Here is a 21,109-nt window from a genome sequence, read left to right as displayed (position 1 = left end):
CGCAGGCCACCAGTATGCCTGCTTGGCTAACGCCTTGGTCTTCATGATTCCTTGATGCTCTTCATGCAGGATGGCCAATAAATGTTCCACCAACTTCTGGGGCGGAATGACTTTGTCCCCCCTCAGCAAGAACGTGGGATTCTCTCCAATCGATAGTTCTTCTCTCACTTCACAATATTTCCTCATCTGACTGTCCAGGTGTCTTATTTCCGGCCATCCGTTATTTACATATCCTTTAATCGATTCCAAGGTTTCATCTTGGCTGTAGGCTTCCGCCCACTCCTGTTCACTGATGACCTGTTCCATCTCCTGCATGGTCGCCACCATGTATCCTTCCCATCCGGGAGGTTCCTGCTCCTCCTCGCTTTCCTTTGCTGCGGCCCTGCTTAAAAAATCTGCAACCCTGTTCCTGGGTCCCGGGATGTATTCCACTTCATACACATAGTCTAACAGCCTTAGCGTCATCTTCGCTATGCGCGGTGTTGCATGTGCATGTCCGGTTGATGTAAGTACCTTTACCAGAGGTTTGTGGTCCGTTCGCACTAAGAACTTGGCTCCCCATAGGAATTGTCGGAAACGTTGCATCACCCATACCACAGCCAACATCTCCTTTTCGATTACACTGAACTTTTCTTCATTGGGCGCCAAAGATCTCGACGCAAAAGAGACTGTAGAGACTTCTCCATTGTCCAATTTCTGCATCAGCACCGCTCCCAGCCCTCTGTCGTTGGCGTCTGTGGTCAGTATAGATGCTGCAGCTTGATCAAAGCCCTTGAGCGGTATGGCTTCGCTCATTTCCCTTTTTAGCGTCTCAAATTCTTCCTGCTCCTCCTTGTCCCATTTGAACCCATTCCTCTCCTTCAGTAGTTGTCTTAGGTGGTGGGTTTTCGTGGCAAAGTGTGGGATGAACTTACTGTAGAATTCAGCCATACCAAGGAAGGATCTGACATTTTCCTTTTTGGAGGGGGCCAGCGCTTCCTTTATTGCCGCCAAGTTGGCTTTCTTGGGCTCAATCCCTTTTTCACTGATTTCGTGTCCCAAGTACGTTACAGATGGTACTCCAAATTTGCATTTTCCCCACTCAGCTGTGACTCCGTTGTTCTTTAGTATCACCAATACTGCATGTAGTTTGTCATTGTGTTCATGTTTTGACCTCCCCATCACCAGTATATTGTCCTGGAAGTATTGTACTCCTTCCACTTTCCTGAACATCTTATGCATCAGCTTTTGGAATACAGGTGCCGCTGACGCTAGTCCGAATGGTATCCTCACGAATTTGTAACACCCAAACGGTGTTATGAATGAAGTGAGGTGGCTGCATACAGGGTGCAGTGCTACTTGGTGGTACGCTGAGGACAAATCCACTGTGGAAAAATACTTTATGCCTTTGATTTTCGTGAGCATCTCATTTATACGTGGCAATGGGAATTTGTCAATCAGTATGTTCTTGTTGAGTTCTCTGAGGTCCACGCATAGCCTCACTTTTCCATTGGGCTTTTGCGCAACCACCAAGGGCGATAGCCATTCAGCACTTTCTATGGCCTTTATTACGCCAGCTTTCTCCAATCTTTCTAGTTCTTCTTGAACTGCCTCTCTGCATCGGAACGGTATGTTTCGGGGCTTGTGGCTCACCGGTTTGGCTCCTTCTTGCAAATGTATCATGTGTGTACATTTTGTCACTTTCCCTATCTCTCCACTGAACACTTCCGGGTAGTCTTTCTTCCATGCTTCTCCTTCGTATCCCTGCTCCGTGTCCGTCAGTAACACTTTCTCTACTCCTCCAGGATTGAGTTATATGCCCAGTGCTCCTTGGTCTTTCCATCCCAGCACTGAGGGCCCCTTCTCCGACACGTACAACTTGCAGTAGGCTTGTCGTCCTCTGAATTCAAACATCAAGGGACAATACCCCCGCATAGGTATCCTTTGTCCAGTGTAGGTAACAGGCCTCAAATCCATGGGATGCAGCTCCTTTCTTATTGTTTCCAGAAATTCCTCTTCCCATACCTTCGTTTGCACTATCGTGATGGGCGATCCCGAGTCCGCCACCATGTCGATTATCTCTCCTCCTATGTTCATTTTTAGCACCGGTTTGTTGGACCCCTTGCAGTCCACGTCCAACACTTGGTCCGCTATGTAGACTCCAGATCCTCTTCGCTTCCTTGCCCTTCTTCTTCATCGGCGCTGATCTGATCGACATACCTGACTGCAGCCCCTCTGGGCTTCCTTCTGTAGACCTTTTCGTAGTGGCCAAATATACCACAGTACGTACATTTCGCCCTGAATGCTGGGCACACTTTGTCGTTGCCCACGTGTGAGGTACTGCCACACCTGTAGCAACTCTTCTCCCCGCTCGCTTTCTGTTGCGCACCTGGATTCGGCTGGTTTCTTTTCGAGTATTGGTTTCTGGGTGTACCCCCTTGCTTCGGTCTGTCCCCTTTGCTGTTTAACATCACTCTGCACACTGTTTGTTTGCTCCCCTGGTCCTTCCTTGCTGCCTCCGCACATCGCTTGGACAATTCCGCCTTCTTCACCAAGGCCCATACTTCTTTGAGGGGTGCATCTCAATTCACACATAATTTTTCTTGCACCGCTGTGTTCGACGTGTGCATAATGATTTGATCTCTCACCAGTTCGTCATGTAGGTCTCCGAAATTTTTGTAGTGCTGCGACATATTCAACAATAGTCTCGCCGCTCTCCTGCTTCCTCTGGAAGAAATTGCACCTGTCTATGGCCACGCATACGACCTGTCTGTAGTGCGCATCTATATCTTCTATCGCGTGTTGGAAGACATCTGTGTCTGTGGCCGGCCTCGTGACCTTGACTATGTTGTCGTACACCCTTAATCCTTCCGGCCCTAAATTATGCAGGAGAATCTTCTTCCTCCTTGGACTGGAGAATTCCGCTTTGCCTTCTTCCTCTAATGCCGATAAGTAGTTGAGAAAGTACCTCTTCCAGTCCTCCCATGGCATTGTGGGGTCTCCTCTCTTGGGCAGGACGGCACCATGCTGGTGAGTGAATTGGAGGGAGTAGCCATCCTGTCGTTGCCCCTTGGTGGAGCAAGGGCTTGCCCGTTGTTACTGGGTGGGCTCCCTGGTGCTTGCCCTTCCTCTCTCTCACCTCCCTGGGTCCGGCTGCTGTCGTCGCTGTCTGAATCCTCTCGGGCGTCCAGGTTTGCTTCCCTCCTGGCTCCTCAGGTAGTGTGCAGGCTCTTCCTAGCCTTTAATATATTTCTCTGTTCCTGACTTGGTGGCGGCTGCCCTTTGGTACTCTCGTGACTCTGAGAGTGGGGCGTAGCCTGGCGCTGGGTGCCCCTTCTCCTTCGCAGCCCGAGACCTCTCGCCTCTGCTCGCTGCTGGGCGCAAGTTCTTGGCACGCTCCGCGGCCTCTTGGTGCCCTTGGTGACCCCCAGCCCTGTTTGCGCCCACAGGTGTGGTGCAGGGGTGTATTATATTAATTTTTTTCTGTTTTCCGATGGCTTTGCGCTCAGCGCTCCCTCTGCCGCGCTCCGAGTCCCTTTTACCACGTGGGCTGGCTTCCAGTGCACCTTCGTGTTCGCCCTCCGTTTTTATTTTCATGTGGGTCACTCTCTGTGTGGATCCCGCCTCGTCGCCATTGTGAAAGTTAAGGTTTTCGCAATGAATAATTACGCTGGAGCCCAGTGATTATATTTTAACTTGCTTTATTGCTCGGAGCGCCGGGAAAACGCTCTGCTTCCATCGGGCTCGGCCGGTAACTAAAATGGCCGCCCTTCCGGTTCCGGTCTCCTCCCATCGGCAAACACTAGACCATCATCACATATATTGAAGCAGTTAACACCAGGCTTCAAGGTGTGCAGACGAGGAGCTGGAGACCTAGTCAGCCCGAATGCTGGAGAACCTTGCTTACTTCAAGGATACTCCTTCCCAGACTTCACGAGCTCCAGAGGCTTCCTTTGAGGATCCTGTGTAGAATGGCCTTAGTTGCCTAAAACATCCTGCACAATTGTGGGTCTGCCTCTTTGCTGGACGTGTTAACATGCCAATGTTCTGGTTCACATTCCTTGCACTGTGCAAGAATAATTCACTTGCGTAGACCAAGAACTTTACACAGGATATTTTGAGGCTGTGGATTTTGGCTTTTGGTATGGAATTCATCGCCTCCGATCATCTGCGCTTCTTCTGCTTATGTGAGCTCTACAGTCTATACAGAACTCCCTCTGCCTTATCTTCTCAATGGGCATCTCACGTTCTGTATTTCAGCGCCCACTTTTCATGTCAGGGTTGACAGCGCGGCTGTCTGCAAGAAGTTTTGTTCCTAAGTCTTTAAAATATACATATAGTGAGCTTTGGCTCCTGCAAGAGCAGTATTTCTCTCACCTCATGCTATTTTGGAGTGTCATCCCACCTTCCAGAAAGTGCTTTCATTGGAATGCAAACATACAAACCTTTATTGCGACTTTTTGTGTAGCATTTGCCAAGCTTGTAGGGCAGGATGTGCTAAGACAAAGCATATTGTGCACGCAATGCTTCAAAACAGCATTTTTGACAAGCCAGTGTAGTATCACACAGTGGCACAGTATATCCAGACCTATTGGCTTTGCCAATCCTGGTCATAACATGCATTGATGCCACCATGAGAGGTGATGAGATTTTCTAAACATTTTTTTTAAAACGAAAGCCGAACTTGCATGTCATTCACCAGGGACAGCAAGCCACCCATGCTCACACAGGAGTGGATGAGGCCTGCAGCTGTGTCCACAATGGAAATAAATCCTTAGATCGATCCAAAGCCCTCCAAGCTATGATCACAAGAGTGACTGAGGGCTGCTTCATTCCTGAAATCCCTAAATATTTAACAGAAAATGAAGAAAGAATGGAGGAGAAGAAGGGGAACTAATAATACCAGGAGAAACCAGGAACAACACTTTGGGAGCTCGAACTGTGTGATTATCACATAGAGGCTCCCTCTCTGTGCATCACGCCAAACAAGAGGGAAACACAAATGCACACCGTGCAATCAGTCCTGAAGAACTTACTCTACTGTAGCCAGGAACTCTGGGCACTCTCTGCAGCTCAATAAAACAGGGAGAGAAGAGTTTAATCAGGTAATGAAAACGTCCATTGAAAGCAGACTCCTAAAGTAATTTAACGCCATGAAACCCAGGGAGTGAAAAGGACTGTTGAGGCCGTGGCGGAACTCTCTTAAGTACTAATCCATAACTAGGTTTTGAATATTTGGCAGGTGTTCTGCTGTCATGGCGGGACCTCCATACTGCAGTTACCTATTGCGGGACCCCTGCCACGAGTGCGCAGGCCCTTTGTGAATTGGGCCCTATGGGTACAAAACCCAACTCTTCCTGAGACCAGGTTGCACAAGTGGAAATCTGCCAACAATCACCACAACCAGTCCAACTTCTGAGCCAAGAATGGCATTTGTTCCAGTAGATAAAATCTACAGAGAAATAGGAAGATAAAACCCTACATGGTTTCCGTGATCAATTTAAAGAACCCATAGAATGGAGAAAATATCCTTTCACGTAAAAAAAAGAGAATTCTCCCCCTAATCTCACTGGAGGAGAATGGGAGTGGCTGTTCTTCAGTTACTGTTTTTTTATAATCTGTCCTAAATCATGGTTATCCATAGTTAATATATGGTCAGTCATAAAAACATTGATTCAACCTTGCTCCTGAAAGCGTCTTTGTTTGTGGTAATTGTCCCAACAGAAGCGCTTGCAGAATCTCCTGCCTATTTGAGGATAGAATGGATGTCTCAAGCCTTGTCAACAAGTAGCCTTGCCAAAAGGATTGGAACCTTGAGAGCTAGTTTACATGACTCAGGTCAACAGCTGAGCACCAGACACAAGTTTCAGGGGGGATTGTAATCAATTAATGGCTGCACACATGGCATCCTTGAACAAAGCTATCACAGAAAAGCAGAACTTGCACTTGGGTCGATTACATAGTAGAGAAATTCCCGGTTTGGAATTTTAGCTAGTACACCTTTGAGTTTTTTGGAATGATGTGGTCAAGCTGGTATTGACTATGAAACAGAAAGGATATTGGACCCCATTAAATATAATCCCAGCTCCTACGGCTTCTGACACATTTTGGCGAGGGATCCCGGCACATGTAGCATTTTACACTGACTTGAAGACCAGGTACATGCCATGCCAGTTTAGGATTGCTATCATATGTAGTAAAAAGAAAATAACATTTCTGAAACTACGGATGGTGTAAATAATACTTTTTCTGATACCAAAGGGCTTGGATTTTCTGACTTTAATGTATTGAGGATTAATGTGTTCCTAGGATGCGGAATTAGACAGTAGGTGCCATATCTAGGTACTGGACAGGATCCACTTACTAAAGTTGATATGTTGAAGTGGGGCTGGATCAAACTCTACTTCTCTAGTTTTGTTTGATACCCAAATGGTGAGGATATTCTTATCAGTTTTTCCATTTCAGAATTGCCAGTGTTCCTGGCTGGTTTCCAGCAGAGACACAAACCAATAAATATCAGTCTCGCCCCAGAGGCATTTCCGCTAGTGGAAAGAAGGTCAACTTCCTCAGATCCAAATAATCGGACTTAATTTCCTGAATGACTCGTGTACCTCAAGGCCTAAGGGCCTGGAAACCACATGCAAGATGCAGTGGGTCGTGAAGAAGCACCGGAAAACATGTGAACTCATAATAGAAATTGCATATTCCTTCATCTTTGTCTACAAAAACTTTTCTTGATTTTAAAAGGGTAATGCACATAAATGGCGCTTTTACTGGTGGCAGCACCCTGACTGACCATGTCAGTAGCTTGAATGCTAGCTCCATGAACTGCTGCTATGAGCAGAAGGCAGTGAGACTGATGTGCTCCAGCCTTTGCACCGAGGACTCAACCTCTCTTGTAAGGGCACTGAGGTCAGACATCTCCTTCTGCCTGCAAGCCTAGAGGTGTGAAAGAAAGACTTGATGTCCCCAAATATCACCTTTCTATTCTGGGCCACCCGGATGAGTTTGATCTTTCTCCGAATAATCCTCAGGTTCAGACATCCTATACAAGATCAGGAGAACATTTCACCTTGTATGACAATGAAATCAAATCAAATCAAATAAACTTTATTTCGATTTGGTTTTTGTTCAAAACCATATAAGTGCATATACAGTAATACTCACAATTCATAATACTTTTGTTAAAATCACATATCGCGATAAAGTGTAAAAGGTGCAAGAGTATAATTTCTTCATTACATAAAAGCCAGGAGATTGGAAAAATTCATTACATGAGGGCCACTGCAGATCCATACATTTTCTATATTTAACAGTTAATTTTAAAAAAAGTTGTAAATACATCAAGGCCGGTGTGATCTGAGTAAAATTAAGCTTTCTTAAAAGAGTCACCAGATAGCGCTTACGGGGTATTCATAAAAACTACATAAAAATATAAAATGCAGCATATCCTGCGGAGACTTTCCGTCGCAGCCTCAGGGAGCGGCAGTCTTATTAAAATTAGCAGTTTTTGACCTAACAAGCAGGTGATGAAAAAGATTCAACCTGAACCTGGTTAATAAAAACTTTTCATGAGAAGACAGGGAACCCAATAGATACGGCTCAGTAGTTACACACGTTTTCAACATAACATATTTTCTAACACCCGGCTTCTGGAGTTCCATGCCTTCCCTCTGTGTCTTCCTGATCATGAGGAAGGCCCGTTTAGTTACCTCCAGGTCCCCCTTGACAATCTGACTGGGATTTTCAAACAAATCGAGGTGCCCCAGTCTAGAGAAACTGGATTTCAGATATTTTATCCATTGGATTGCCAGTGCCTTGTCCTGAGACAAGCAGTCTCTCACTATCAGGTGTGTCAATGGGATATCAGGGTTCAGCCACAGTTTTATCCAGCAAATCAGTGGGCGTAGCGCAAAGACATCACATATATATTGTGTCCCCAATTCTTCGTGCACTGCAAGGTTGGATGTGCCAAAGGGAACGCACAAAAGACGCTTCATAAAGGGGTTTTCAGTGATCTGCAACTGCTCGCCACCGACATACCCCCATATTTTGCTACCATAAACGGCCGTTGCCACTGATTTAGCATTAGAAAGTTGCAGCATGGCGCCAGTAGGTTTTTTCCCCAATTTCGAGGCAAAATTAAAAATAGAGGCATTCACCCTGACCAGTTCTCCTTTCTTTTTAAGTAGATGCGGGCCCCAATTTAATTTAGTATCAAAAAGGACCCCAAGATAGGAGAATGTTTTTGATATCGGGATTACCGCTTCATCTATTTTGAATAGAAAATTTCTTCTGGGTTGTTGACCTACTTGCATGATAAATGATTTAGAATTATTAATCATTAGGTTTCTATCTGTCATGAAGGACTTAAAAGCATTTAAAAGAGCTTGAAGGCCCCTTTCAGTCCTGGATATTAAAACTGCATCATCTGCATATAAAAGAACTGGAATACCCCGCTGACCAACTCTAGGGCAGTCAGCCGGCACCTCCTGTAGAACGCTATCCAGATCATTAATATAAAAGTTAAAAAGAGCCAAAATACATCCTTGACGGACACCCTTTCTTATATCAAAATTGTTTGTGACACTCAGGTCTTGCGAGTATCTTACATTAGCTTTGGTATTGCTGTGGAGATCTAACAAAAAATCAACAATACCACTGTCTACTCCCTTCGCCCTCATGGACTGCCACAGCTTCCGCCTGTTTACACAGTCGAAGGCTGAGGACAAGTCCATGAAGGCGAGGTGGAAGGTACCCCTATGAGCCACTGTGTATTTACTTAGGATTAAGAATAGGTTGAGGCATTGGGTTATTGTAGAGCGACCACAGCAGAATGCATACTGGGAGATGGACATGATGTTGTTTTCCACCACCCAGTCTGAAAGTCTCTGTAGTAGTATCCTACCTATTATTTTTACCATAGAATCGATGAGCGAAATGGGTCTATAACAGTGTGGACTGCCTTTGTCTCCCTTTTTGAAAACCGGGACAATTGTGGAGACCAGCAAAACAGAAAGGAGTAGCCTGGTCCAAAATACTGTTGGTGTGCCGTATTTAATCCAGAACCATGAGTAATTGTGGAGACCCCCAGGATTGTGGGCAACCACTTTGCACTGCAGCATTAAATACAGACTCTAGGATAGGAGCCCAAAAAGAAGGCTCAGACTTAAATAAGTCCGGAGGAATTCCATCGGGTCCGGGAGCTTTCCCGGCTGTTAGTCCCAAAATACCCTCAATAACTTCACCCCTATCAATGCTAACCTTCTTTCCATTAGTGCAAGGTGCCAGGCTAGGGATTTCTTCCATCGAACTACAATATAATTGCTTGAAGTGCACTTCCCAGTCCCCCTTGGGTATATGGCATTCAAGGCCATCGCCGATCTCCTGGACAATAAAAGGCTTTTTCATTACAGCCCAAAATCTGGAGCTACTCTTTAGGGTAGTAGGATCCAGAATCTCGTTCCAGGCTTCATCCCTTAGGGATTCCTTGCGTTTGGCTATAGTAGACTTATATTCTTTCCGGCAAAGTTGGACAGTCGCCTGTTCTCTTGGTTTAGCTACTAATGCCAACCTATGGTTGCTTGCTGCTTTGGTGCAATCATGATTAAACCACTTTGGGGCCACATTAGCTACATTTTTGGCTGGTACCGACAGCAGCTTAGAGACCTTATCTGAAAGTGACTGGTACGCCTCAAGCACCTTTCTAGGCTGTGACCCTTCTTGAATACAGGTGTTAATTTCATCTGCACATATTACTTTGATGTCTTTATACAGCAGGTCTGGGGTAATCATAGACCATCTCAGTCTGCGTCTCCCATCGATTGTACTCAGCCTTCCCTGACTGGGATTCGACCCTTCTTTAGCTATCCATGGTCCCAGTAAGCGTACAGTGAGCGGGTTATGATTGCTAAATACACTCTCTTCAATAATAAAAGAATCCACAAAGGACTTCATAGAAAATGAGATTAGTACATAGTCAATGAAAGTTCCTCTCCCATGGCTCTTAAAAGTCGGTATCTCAAATCTTTTAACAGGATCCATCAGGGCCATGGTTGGTGTCACATCCAGGTCGTTCAATAAGTCATTGAAGAGTTCCCCCTCAGTTGAGTGTTCTAAATGTATGCCACTAGATCGATCACAGTGTAGATCCAGAATACATTTGAATAGGGGGTCACCACAAGGATGTACATTAAAGTCACCCATGATTATGAGGTTACGCAGACTCTGTTTCATTGACATACTAATAAAAACATTCAAACCAGATAGTTGACTAGAACCTGAGCATAAATTGACTGAGTTATAAAAATTCACCAGACCAGCTAGACAGTTTTCTCCATTTAAAATTAGACCAAGAAAATCAGGGTTAGCAGGTGGTACTCTACGCACTTTACAAGTCAATGCAACAGAAATATACGTAACCAACCCCCCCCCTCTTAGATCTTCCCCTATTGGTTGCAGTGGCAGGGACATAATATGCCTTGTACCCTTCTAAAAAATTATTATATTCGATAGACCAAGTCTCCTGCAAACAAATTATAAGATACTGTTTGATGTAATTAATCCAATTACAATCCAGCATCTTGGCACCTAGGCCCGCAATGTTCCAAGAAATTACATTGTTAGGGCTCCTCTTGCCCCAAGTAGCTTCTAAGACTCCTGGGTCAACTGAACTATCCCTTCCCTGTTCTACCGAGCCCTCAAGTCAATCACAAGCCTCTAGGCCTGATAAAAGTTCAAATCTATTATGGGTAGGGGCATCAAACCCGTTCCTACAGTGATTACCATGATTGTTAAATTGTGGCCCGTGTGGCGGGTAGCTACTAATGGCTCTTGCCCTAGAGTTATCTCTTAGGCGCCAGTTACCTCCCTGAAAACGTTGTGTCATGCCTCTCACACGTGCTGGCCTATAAAAAAAGCCTAAAGGAAGCAATTCAATTACAGTACCAGTCAGCCGCTGATGATATTGGCCATCAGATAGTAATTGGCCAGCCGTAGAAGGGTTATCAAAATTAACAATATTACAGTCCCCTCTCCCACTTTTATTTGTACTACCAATCCAACTGACCCTACGTAACATCAATATATTATTTGCAACATTCATCCTCCCCCGGGTGTTTTGATTAAGCCAATATGTTGTTTTGTTCCATAGTTGCTCATAGTTCTCTGACTCCCCATCTGGGAGAGCAGGAGCATTCCCCAATATGACCACGTATGGCGGATAGCACTAATTCTTTCATCCGTTCTTGGTTGAAGGTTGGGTAAGGGCATATCCCTCCTGGTAATTGTCTGATTTACAGAGGGAACAGGTGCATTGGACGGACCTGTGGGACTTGGGTTCTTAATTGCTGGGGCAGTCAGATTAGTACTACTGCTAGGTGTCTTAGGCTTCCCACTAGTAGTAGTAGGCGGATTTGCAATTTTCGCAGTGGGAGCTGTAGCTGCTGTTGGCTCTCTTTTCCCCATTGAGGTTTCCAGGGACGAGAACCTGGATTCGATCTCAGAGAGCTTCAGCATAATTGGGGCTAGCAGCGTTTGCATAAAACCTTCTAATTTTCCCCAAAACTCTCCACCAGCCAAATTACAGGTCTGTGCTGTTCCCTTGCATTGTACATTTCGAGTAACGCCACTATCATTTTTCCCCCCGGTTACATGAATATCTGCTAACGTTATAACCTCACTACCAGTTGCTACGCAATTCTGTTTAGGCGCCCTGGTATTTTTTTGGGAGATGGATTTTTTCGTGCAGTTCAAAACTGGCTTATCTATTTTGCTCCTTGCCCGTAGTCTAGATTTTACCAGTCTGGGAGTCCCATTAATTAGGCTATCATTTATTGAGGAGATGTCACTGTCTGGCTGCGTAACCATTGGTTGGCCAGGTGGGGGGGTTGTTAGTGACTCATTTCTCATTAAGGCAGGGGATGCTGTAGCTCTTCCAGATAGAGGGTCCATAGAGAGCCTACATTCAGTCAGGGAGATTTCTTTATCGACAGCTAACTCAACCCTAGTTGAGTAGGCATCAAGGGTCCCAATCATCCCGGTTGTACCAGTGTCTTTCTCTTTACGTGGTGTCATAATGGATTCCCCAACCAGAATAGCAAATAATAAAAGGCCCCCTGGGTTTTCAAAAAAATGCCACTCCTTAGGAGACAACTCTGTATTATAGCATCTTCTCTTATCTCAAATAGGGGTTGATCCTCTTGCTACATACAAACGGAAGGTATTTGGCATGATATAATAATTCGATTACTTTAGATAATCATCACATTGACACAGGATGGGTCGGCGCGTGGGTGTTTCCTTCTTGAGGTGTCGGCTGTCGTTTTAAACATCTTATTTTATCATGAGCACTTCTGTGACACTTTTCCATGTGTGATTACTACACATTCTAATAATGCTGATGTTTTGAGGCGTCCATACAATGGGACTACCAGATTGTTAGACCTTTTCAACATTGACCAGACATTCGAATATAACTTTCAAGATATGTTTTGTATAGGGTGGATATTAAAATGTGCACAATCCTGTAATAAGAAAGATGCATAGATAAGTGTGTATAGTTTGGATAATGCATGCTCTGAATAGTGTGCATGATCACTCCATCCTCAAGCCTTCGAGGAAACTTTTTTTAACCTCACACATTATACAGTATTAAACGTTGTTAATCTATGTAATAGGAAGTTCTACATCCCTAGGGATGATGTATGTATGAAACGGCTGACTACAATAGTCAGTTTTTGTTTGTTAATTTCTCTTCTCCAGCCCTGAAGAGTCCGAGTTTTGTATATACTCAGACGAAACACGTGTCGGCTGGCGCTGTCTAGTTTCGAGTATTAAAGCTACAACATCAAACGACTCTTCAGTTATTCTTTTTACATTTATGGAAATGGGAAAATACTGTACATAATTCATGTATTTGTAGATATGTGTGCACAAGTGTTTGTTGACTAAAGTACGCAGGTGTTTTTGTAACATCATCTCCCGAGGGATTTAAGGGTCGTCCCTCTTCTTGTAGCACCATCTTAACCCCTTCGATGCTCGTTATGAGGCACGGTTGATCTGTGCTGATGACGAGCTGAGCTCGTCATGAACAATGGAAAATCTGGGAATGCAGCACCGGGGGAGAATACCTCTAGCAGCCAAGGTGTTAATATATCATTTTCTTAGACAAATTAAACAGAAAGTGAGCTGTGCACAATAATTCCCTTACATGTTGAACCCTTTTCCGTTGAGAGCATACAATCAGCCACCCTGTTGGCACAAAATAACAGAAACGCCTGCAAATATTACCCTCTGCATCCAGAGTGACCGCGCAGTCTGAGGGAAAATAAAATGAGACAGTGGGATAGAGACACTTGCCACACGTCAAAAAAGTACAATCCCAACACCACCTGCGACAGTGTGTCTGCGTGTTCAAGAAACAGCACACGCCTATTCCTGTAGTACCTCAAATGGTTAATCAGTCACAATTCACATTATACACCAATGTATTCAACTAGGTTATTCATAAGTAAACTTTATTCCATCTTTGCTTTTTTCCTTTTCTTTTAGGGGAACCCTAAGTCTCATTGGAACCGATAAGGATGTGGGCAGCCGTTGCGGGCTTCACTGCTCTTCCACATGTTGGGGGCTTCTTTGGCTGGTTCTTTACTAGAAAGAATGTGCCCACCTGGTACGAGAGTCTAAAGAAGCCCTCCTGGCGTCCACCCAACATGATGTTCCCCATTGCCTGGACGACTCTGTACACAACCATGGGGTAAGTAAGGATTGTGGCTCACCTTTGGTGGCTCAAACCCATTGTACACAGAAGCGTCCCGAGTCACACATTTGATACAGCAGCTTTACTCTCCACTTACCAAAAGACAGACAGGGTACAGTAGTAGCACATACTTTCCCCCCAAACACAAGGATTATAACGAGCAGCTGCAGGACACAAATTCTATTTTTAGTTCATTATATCACTACCTTGCCATCCCATGCCTTTCTACCAACTGCTTGCCAAACAAAGCAATGATACCCTTTCCAACACTAGCTAGTCCCAAAAACTGTTATATGGTATACCGTCCACATATCTGTTCTCTTTAGTCAACAGATCATGCCAATGTGTCTCAAGGCTCTCTGGTTCACATTAAATGTCTCAATTGTCTCTTTCCTTCCAAAGCTATGCTTCATACCTGGTGTGGAAGGACCTCGGTGGGTTCAACAACCAAGCTGTGGTGCCACTCGGTCTCTACGCAGCTCAGATGATCCTGAACTGGGCATGGATGCCCATTTTCTTTGGAGCTCACCGGTTGAAATTGGTAAGGCACTCGCCCGTTTGCATAGTTGCAGTAACATTGCCTAGCGCCCAGGGACAACACATTTGACCACACACATCTACAGCTGGACCACCTGTGAAGAACTGAATGGTACATCTGCTTTAATAAAAAGGCTCCAAAGGACACAATAGTACTCATACTTGGTTCTGTTGCATCACCACAGCCTAAATATTATAATTGTTGAGGACAAGACTCACCTTCAGATTTCTGGGTTGAAAGAGATGCTCGTAATCCTATTATTCATTGTTTCTCATGTTGCCCTGGGTCCGAAGCGCGTCGGCCTGAGGCGCGTCATAGTGCTAGAGCTACGGGCAGTCTAATGCAGAAATACCTGCTACAGCTCTCACGTACCCTACGAGATTATTGGGTTGTACTTTTATTTAATGATTTTAGTGCATGACTACCATATTACCTAGTTGGTGGGCATTCTACTTCAACTTTTTAGATCCAGAATGTTATTGGTGCAGAAAGAAGGAAGGAGAAGTCTGAATGAAGCAGGAGTAGCTCCATGTATCAGGGATATAAAAAATATATCTGAATTACCTTCATGCGTTTCGTATGAACCAACACAATATAAATGGCATTCTCACAACAAAGGAATTAAAATAAAGACCACTTGTGTCTATAAAAGATGATTTCCAGAACGCTTCCCCAATGGCGCTCTGCTCCCGACTGTCTTGAGTGCACGTTGGGACGCCTTCACTAAGATTGCTGATCCATAAAAATGTGCAACTCTTTGTTTTTCCTCTGATAGTGAAGTAGGGTCCTCTGGAATATGAAAAACATTAAAGTACGATCTGGTGGAGCTAGGGGTCTCTTGTGAGGAGAAGGCAGATCTAGGCAGTAGAGAACATAGCCGTAGTTGTTTCAGTGACTCTGGTTAAGAACACTACAGCTACTTTTATGCCTGCCATAGATTCTGCCGTAGATTTCTATAGAAGATAAAACTTGACATAGGGCAGGAGGACAAACTCGAACCTTATTTCTCCCAAAACCGCAAACATGCATCTAAAGCATTAAAATGAAAGCTTGGGAAAATCATAATACCAACAAAAAAAGGTTAGTGTTTAAAATGGAGTCAAAAAACAAATGGGCATGCGAAGAGAGCAGTTGAACACCAAGCATAGAAATAGAATGGATAGTCATGTCAAAAAAGACCTTCACCAGCGTCAATGCAAAGACAGTATTTGCATCCAGTGCAAAATAAGAGACAAAATAATGGCACGTTGTAGAACATCTCCTACAACACGCCCACTAGGGTAGTCAGAAATTGATTTCCACGCAGTTTATTAATGGTGGAGTGTCTTGTGATCGTGCTGTTGTGGCCTCCAACCCTTGAGGTCATCAGCAGTGTGCATAAGATGTCCCACAGGTCTAGTTAAAGAAGAAAGCAATCTTGTTCTACATTGATCCCTATGTAGATGCCTTATAAACTGAGTTATTTTGAGATCTCATTTGAGTGGCCACATGTACACAGGGGCTACTGGACCTCAGCCATGGGGGTCAGGGGTCTTTTGCTCCTGCTGTTCCAGGGTCCGTCCTACCATGGCTCTGCAAAACTAGGCCAAGTACAACCCCTTCAACACTCGACTCTCAGTGGTAGTGATGGCAAGCAGTCACAGGCTTCTAGGGGAGGTAAGTGAGGGGGCGCTGAAGCTCAAAACTCACCAACCACCCAGTAGGGCAATAAAGGTTTGTCCAACTCAGTGTGTACATTCATAAAGAAAAGTACTTTAATATACACAGACAACTCAGTATTTCACAGAACAGGCTAAAGGTACAAAGGCTTCACTGACACGGAGGCAACTGTGGCTGGGATCTGGGGTCCTTATTTTCTCTCCCCTCTTGCGTAAGCTGGGAAGGAATCCCATACCCCTACCATTTTGTGTTTGAGTTCTTTCTAGGTCGGTATCAAGGCACAGATATAGATTACCCATTTTCTAAACCGATAATTCACTCAGGTCACTTAGCAGTCCCCAAATAATATTTCTCACCACAGCATAGTCTCCAAGTTCTTGTGTGGTCGGTGAGGATCCGCTGCGCGTTTGGCTTGCTCCCGCTTCAGGGAGGAGACATACAAACTGGAGGTTCTCCAGCACTCCGACCTTGACAACAGCAGACAGTAGTGGAGGCTGCTGCACAGATACTCCACAAGGCTAAGTCATAAGCAGAGATGTCTGGCTGCCAATGGGCCCGCTTCTAGGCTTCTGGTGAGATGGGGATTTGGGCTGTAGAGTTAGAGATCATTTTCCACTTCCACACAGTCTCTGGGTTGGTGCATCCACACCACAGGCACAATTCATTGATGCACAATACAGTCAAATAAGGCACAGTTTGTTGTTGTAGTAGCAGTGTCCATATGAACAGACTTTGTTGATAAAGTGGTACAGCCCGCTTGGGCACATTTTGTTGTTACTGAACTTCCTGACTGGAACTTCTCATCTGGAAAGACTATATACACATTCCCTTGAGCATGCAGTTTGGTCTCATCAATCTTCCTGTTCTGACAGACCCTCACACCACCGGGCTCAGGTTGCTTAGAGCTCTCCCTTGACTGTCACACCTCCTGGAGATTTGGCAGGCTCCTCCTTTCCCTCAGCAAGCAGGTTGTGTTTCAGACACTTTAAGCCAGGGTAGGAAAAGCTTCCTGTTTCCAGACAATACTTAAAGTGATATCTCCTTACCACTGGGAAGCAGGCTGTAAGGCAGACACCAGCTCTGCTTGCACAGCAGTTCTCTCGAGTTCTTTGTGGAGTACTCCCTTCATTGGTCAAAGAGAAGTTGAAACTGGATCAACAAGTGGCTCAGTGGCTCCCACGTTTATACTAAGAAAGCAGACAACTGTATGAATTCTTTGCACTTTATGAACCAGTTTGGGGTGGTTCGTCATGCTAGTGTGCTCTATGCACTGTTCTCTAGACAGAGCCTTTATGTAGAGTGATGTTCCTCACTGCAGGGTAGTCTCCAGCCTAGAGTACCCACAACAGAGGCACAAAGAGATGTTAGTTTTATGCACCTAAATAGTGATCAAGAAAGACCACAGGAAGGCGTCACCTACACAACCCTTGTCACCTTGAACAACGGAGACTGCAGTCCTATCCTTCACCCCACCATGTACAAAACGGCTGTGCTCCGAAGACTGGTCAGCAGCTGCTCGCAGTAATATGACAATGAAATTTAGAAAGGATTATGGTCTCTTTTCTAACTGGAGTGTTTAGCAATCCTGTCTGCAGTCTTTGGAATGTCAACAATACACTTTGTCGGGGAAAGCAGCCTCACCTCCATCTTGTGCACTCTAGTTAGCCAGGGGCTTATGAAATGATGAGAGCTTGATTCACAGTTTGCTTGATGTTGAGCTGAAGCCATATGAAGATCTTCCTGAGCATTCGTAGGGTGAGGAAGCAGACGGAGGAGACAGCGCTGACCTGCTTCTTCATGGATAGCTGGCTTTCGAGGATGATGCTGAGGTTGCTACTTTGTTTGGTGGGTATGGGAGTAGGGCCCAGCTCAGGTGGCCACCATTCGTTGTTCCATAGGGTGTCCTTGCCTTTCCCCGAAGATGAGAACTTCTGTCTTGTTTGTGTTGAGTTTGAGAAAGTTGTTCAATAAGATGGCCACATCCTTCATGCATTTTTGAAACCTGTCTTTGATGGTCGTTGGGTTGTTTGTCAGGGAGAGGATGAGTTGGGTGTCACCTGCATAGAAAATTATGTTGAATCCATGGCTCCTGACTATGTGTCTGTCATGTATATGTTGAAGAGGATTGGGCTGAGGGATGAACCTTGAGGTACACTGCGACTGATGTTCTTAGGGTTCGAAGAGTAGGGAGGAAGGTAATCTTCTGTGTTATTCCTGTGATGCAGGAAGCAAATCAGATCTGGTGGAGTCTGATTATCAGTGTGTGGTGGGATACAATGTCGAAGGCTGCTGAGAGTTTGAGGAGGATGAGAGCTGCTATATCTCTGTGGTCTAGCAGGATTCTGATGTCATGCTTGGCTGCAATTAGAGCTGTCTTGGTGCTGTGGGGTTTGCTCTGAAGCTGGCATGGGAAGGGTCCAGAAGATGAAGTGGAGGAGGTACGGAGTTGACCATAGTCACTGGATGCGTTTATCACATCGTTTCCCAGGGCTGTCCATGGCGGCGCAGCCAGACAGTCTCTTAGCTTCCTCTGCCATCCTTCTGCTCACTGCGCTTAGAAGAACCCAGCTCGGATTCATGTGGGAAGTGAAACTAACAATCTACGACATGAACTGCGCATGTCAAACTGTGCGAAGGCCAAGCCTGTTCCAAAACACCATATTAGGGTCAGGCAAAATGCATTTATGATAGTACTTACAGGGAGGTGCAGAATGGGTAAATGTCTTCAACGTGATAATTTAAAACATGTTTATGTATGCCAGTGCACCTATATTAATTGTACTTGAAAGTGTTAATACGATGCAGTTCATGCGCTATAGGTCTTATTAGTCGCTACTTTGAGCTTGCACATGGGACATAGATTTGGTGTCATTTAACTAGTGCCGACGTGTTGTCCCTCACAAGCAAAGGGTTGCGCTTTGGGGGTGTCAGTGTGGGCCCTGTGATCAGCCCTATATCTTCTGCCTATTGCACATAAAAAGATTGCAAAAATGCATATAAGTTCAGCATAATGGAACACTTAAAATAACTCGTGAAAATAAGAGAATGCATGTTTTAAAATTTGGGACTGAATAGCTCAGAACAGCTTTCAAACTCACAGGACAGTAAAATATGGGTGTACCCTCTTGTCTGAAATGGCAGCAAAAGGAAACCAAGATTTCAGCCATAACTATGGTAAAATATCACCTTTCAGTAACATGCGAGAAGTGGTCTTGAAACTCATTTGTATGCACGAGATTGTAAGTCCATCTGCTCAGTTATATATTTCGTTAATTGATTTGACAATCACCATCTACAATATAAACATAGATTTTTTCTATTCAATGGCAGCATTATTCGTGTGATGGGAGGGCATTGAGGCACTGGGTTCTGCGCTTAAAATAAAACAAATCAGAAGACAATACAACGTATTCAATATGTCCAAACTTTTTCATGGACATAAAGATTACATGCAACAGCAAATCCCTGAGTGGTACCTACTCTGAGCGCAAGTAGAAAGCTGTGGATAGCAATCAGTGTGACTGAGAGTCATTAACTCAGTATATGTTCATTGCAAAAGCGCGTGAGGCAGACAGGCAGTGTGGTTCTGCCCTACTTGCTACTGCGAGCTCGGTATCTCGCCTCGTATTCACCTTACATTGAACAGAGAGGCACGCACGGTCTGGCCTTGCTAACTTTCTTATGAACTAGTACTGATTATAGTGATTAAAATTTAATTCCGCCAACATAGCAGCAGAATGTATTAGCAATTCTGCGTTCCAAGAGTAACACAGAATTACTTAAATTCCTCCAATGCTGCACAAAATTAAAATTCCGCCCACCCCCAACTAATAAAGAGTAATTTGGATCTTACTTGTTCAAGCTCCATCTCTCTTCCATAGTGGTACTGTCCGGTGCAAGACCCAACCCTTCATGGACTTATCAAGGCTCATCTTTAGTCAAGTGAAGAGCACAGGCATGGCCTGTGATCTGGCCCAGATGCTGATACACTCATCCTTTTGACATGTGCTTTTACTTCCATCTGTCCGATTACTTTCACTGAGGTCGATTCTCCAGGTCTTTCCATCAAAGGTAGGTTGCTATAGAAGCTGAAATTGGGTTAATACTGAATTTAGATCACAGTTCTTTACCTAGATTTTTCGCTAAAACTATTTGCTCCAATAGAGTGGAGATGTGTTGTAATAATTATGTTGCATATGGTGGATCCTCGAGTCATAGGCTTATCCACTGAACTGCAATCTGTGTTCCTAAGCAAACCTACTTGTGCCCAGGCTTCTAAGAACTTCAAATTCAGTAGTTGAGAAGTGGGTTGAGGGATAATAAGCTTATTATACTCTATATAAAAATTGGGCATTCACCCTGGATGACCAAACATATCTCAGCACGAGAAGGACTGTTTGTACACAGTGCAGGATTTAGTGATAATGCCTAATTGGTAGAGAGATCATACAGACACAATTAAATTGGCCTAATATAGGGAGAGATATATCTGGGTGTATGACTCACTAAGCTTCAAATGTTTCACTGTGGATTCTAATGTTATTCCTTTGCTTTTTCTATTTGTCCAGGCACTAGCTGAAATCCTGTGTCTTGACTGCATGGTGATTCTCACAATGACCTCCTGGTACCCCATAAACAAGACCAGCACTTTGCTGATGGTGCCTTATCTAGGATGGCTGAGCCTGGCAACTGCACTGACTTACCGCATCTGGAGGGACAATCCTGGAATGGGCAAGAGAAATAAAGAATGAAAATGAAGACTTTTACAAAACAGGAACATGTTACCACTGCCTTCCTATCGAATGTACACTTGCAGAAGAGTGAATGAGAGCTGGTCATGGTACCCAAAAACACAACTCAGAATTAAAGAACTAATTGAAAAAAGTAATATCACACAGAACTGACCTACTGTACTGCTCAATCTAAAAACATAAAACATTGTATAAGATAAAGCAATAAAAGGTTTCAACATTTTCTATTGTTCTTATTGTATGTGTACAAAAGGTCAAAAGAAGCTCTGCGTAGATGAACTGGGGCAGGACAAAATTATATGTAAGTTCACAAAAGGGCAGGAACTCTAAAGCAGCTTTGCCTATGAGGTCAGAAAAAAACAACATTAAGGAAAGGACATCAATGGGTGCACAGGGTACCAATCCAACTGCATAAAGAGCCAA

At 44.5% G+C, this 21,109-nt stretch overlaps 1 protein-coding gene across 1 annotated transcript in view; it reads left to right on the top strand.

The window, feature by feature from the left end:
• LOC147712492 (translocator protein-like) overlaps positions 1–20,689 on the top strand; it is a 42,877-nt gene extending 22,188 nt beyond the window's left edge. The window contains exons 2-4 of the mRNA XM_086923187.1: positions 13,533–13,735; positions 14,141–14,279; positions 20,504–20,689. Coding sequence (XP_086779313.1) covers positions 13,563–13,735; positions 14,141–14,279; positions 20,504–20,686 — 495 coding nt within the window. The 5' untranslated portion in view covers positions 13,533–13,562 and the 3' untranslated portion in view covers positions 20,687–20,689. The remainder of the gene's footprint in view (positions 1–13,532; positions 13,736–14,140; positions 14,280–20,503) is intronic.
• Positions 20,690–21,109: the final 420 nt, after the last annotated feature.

Source organism: Lissotriton vulgaris, chromosome 5, assembly GCF_964263255.1.
Source record: "Lissotriton vulgaris chromosome 5, aLisVul1.2, whole genome shotgun sequence".
NCBI classification, from domain to species: Eukaryota; Metazoa; Chordata; class Amphibia; order Caudata; family Salamandridae; genus Lissotriton; species Lissotriton vulgaris.
This window is presented reverse-complemented; position numbering and strand designations above follow the sequence as displayed.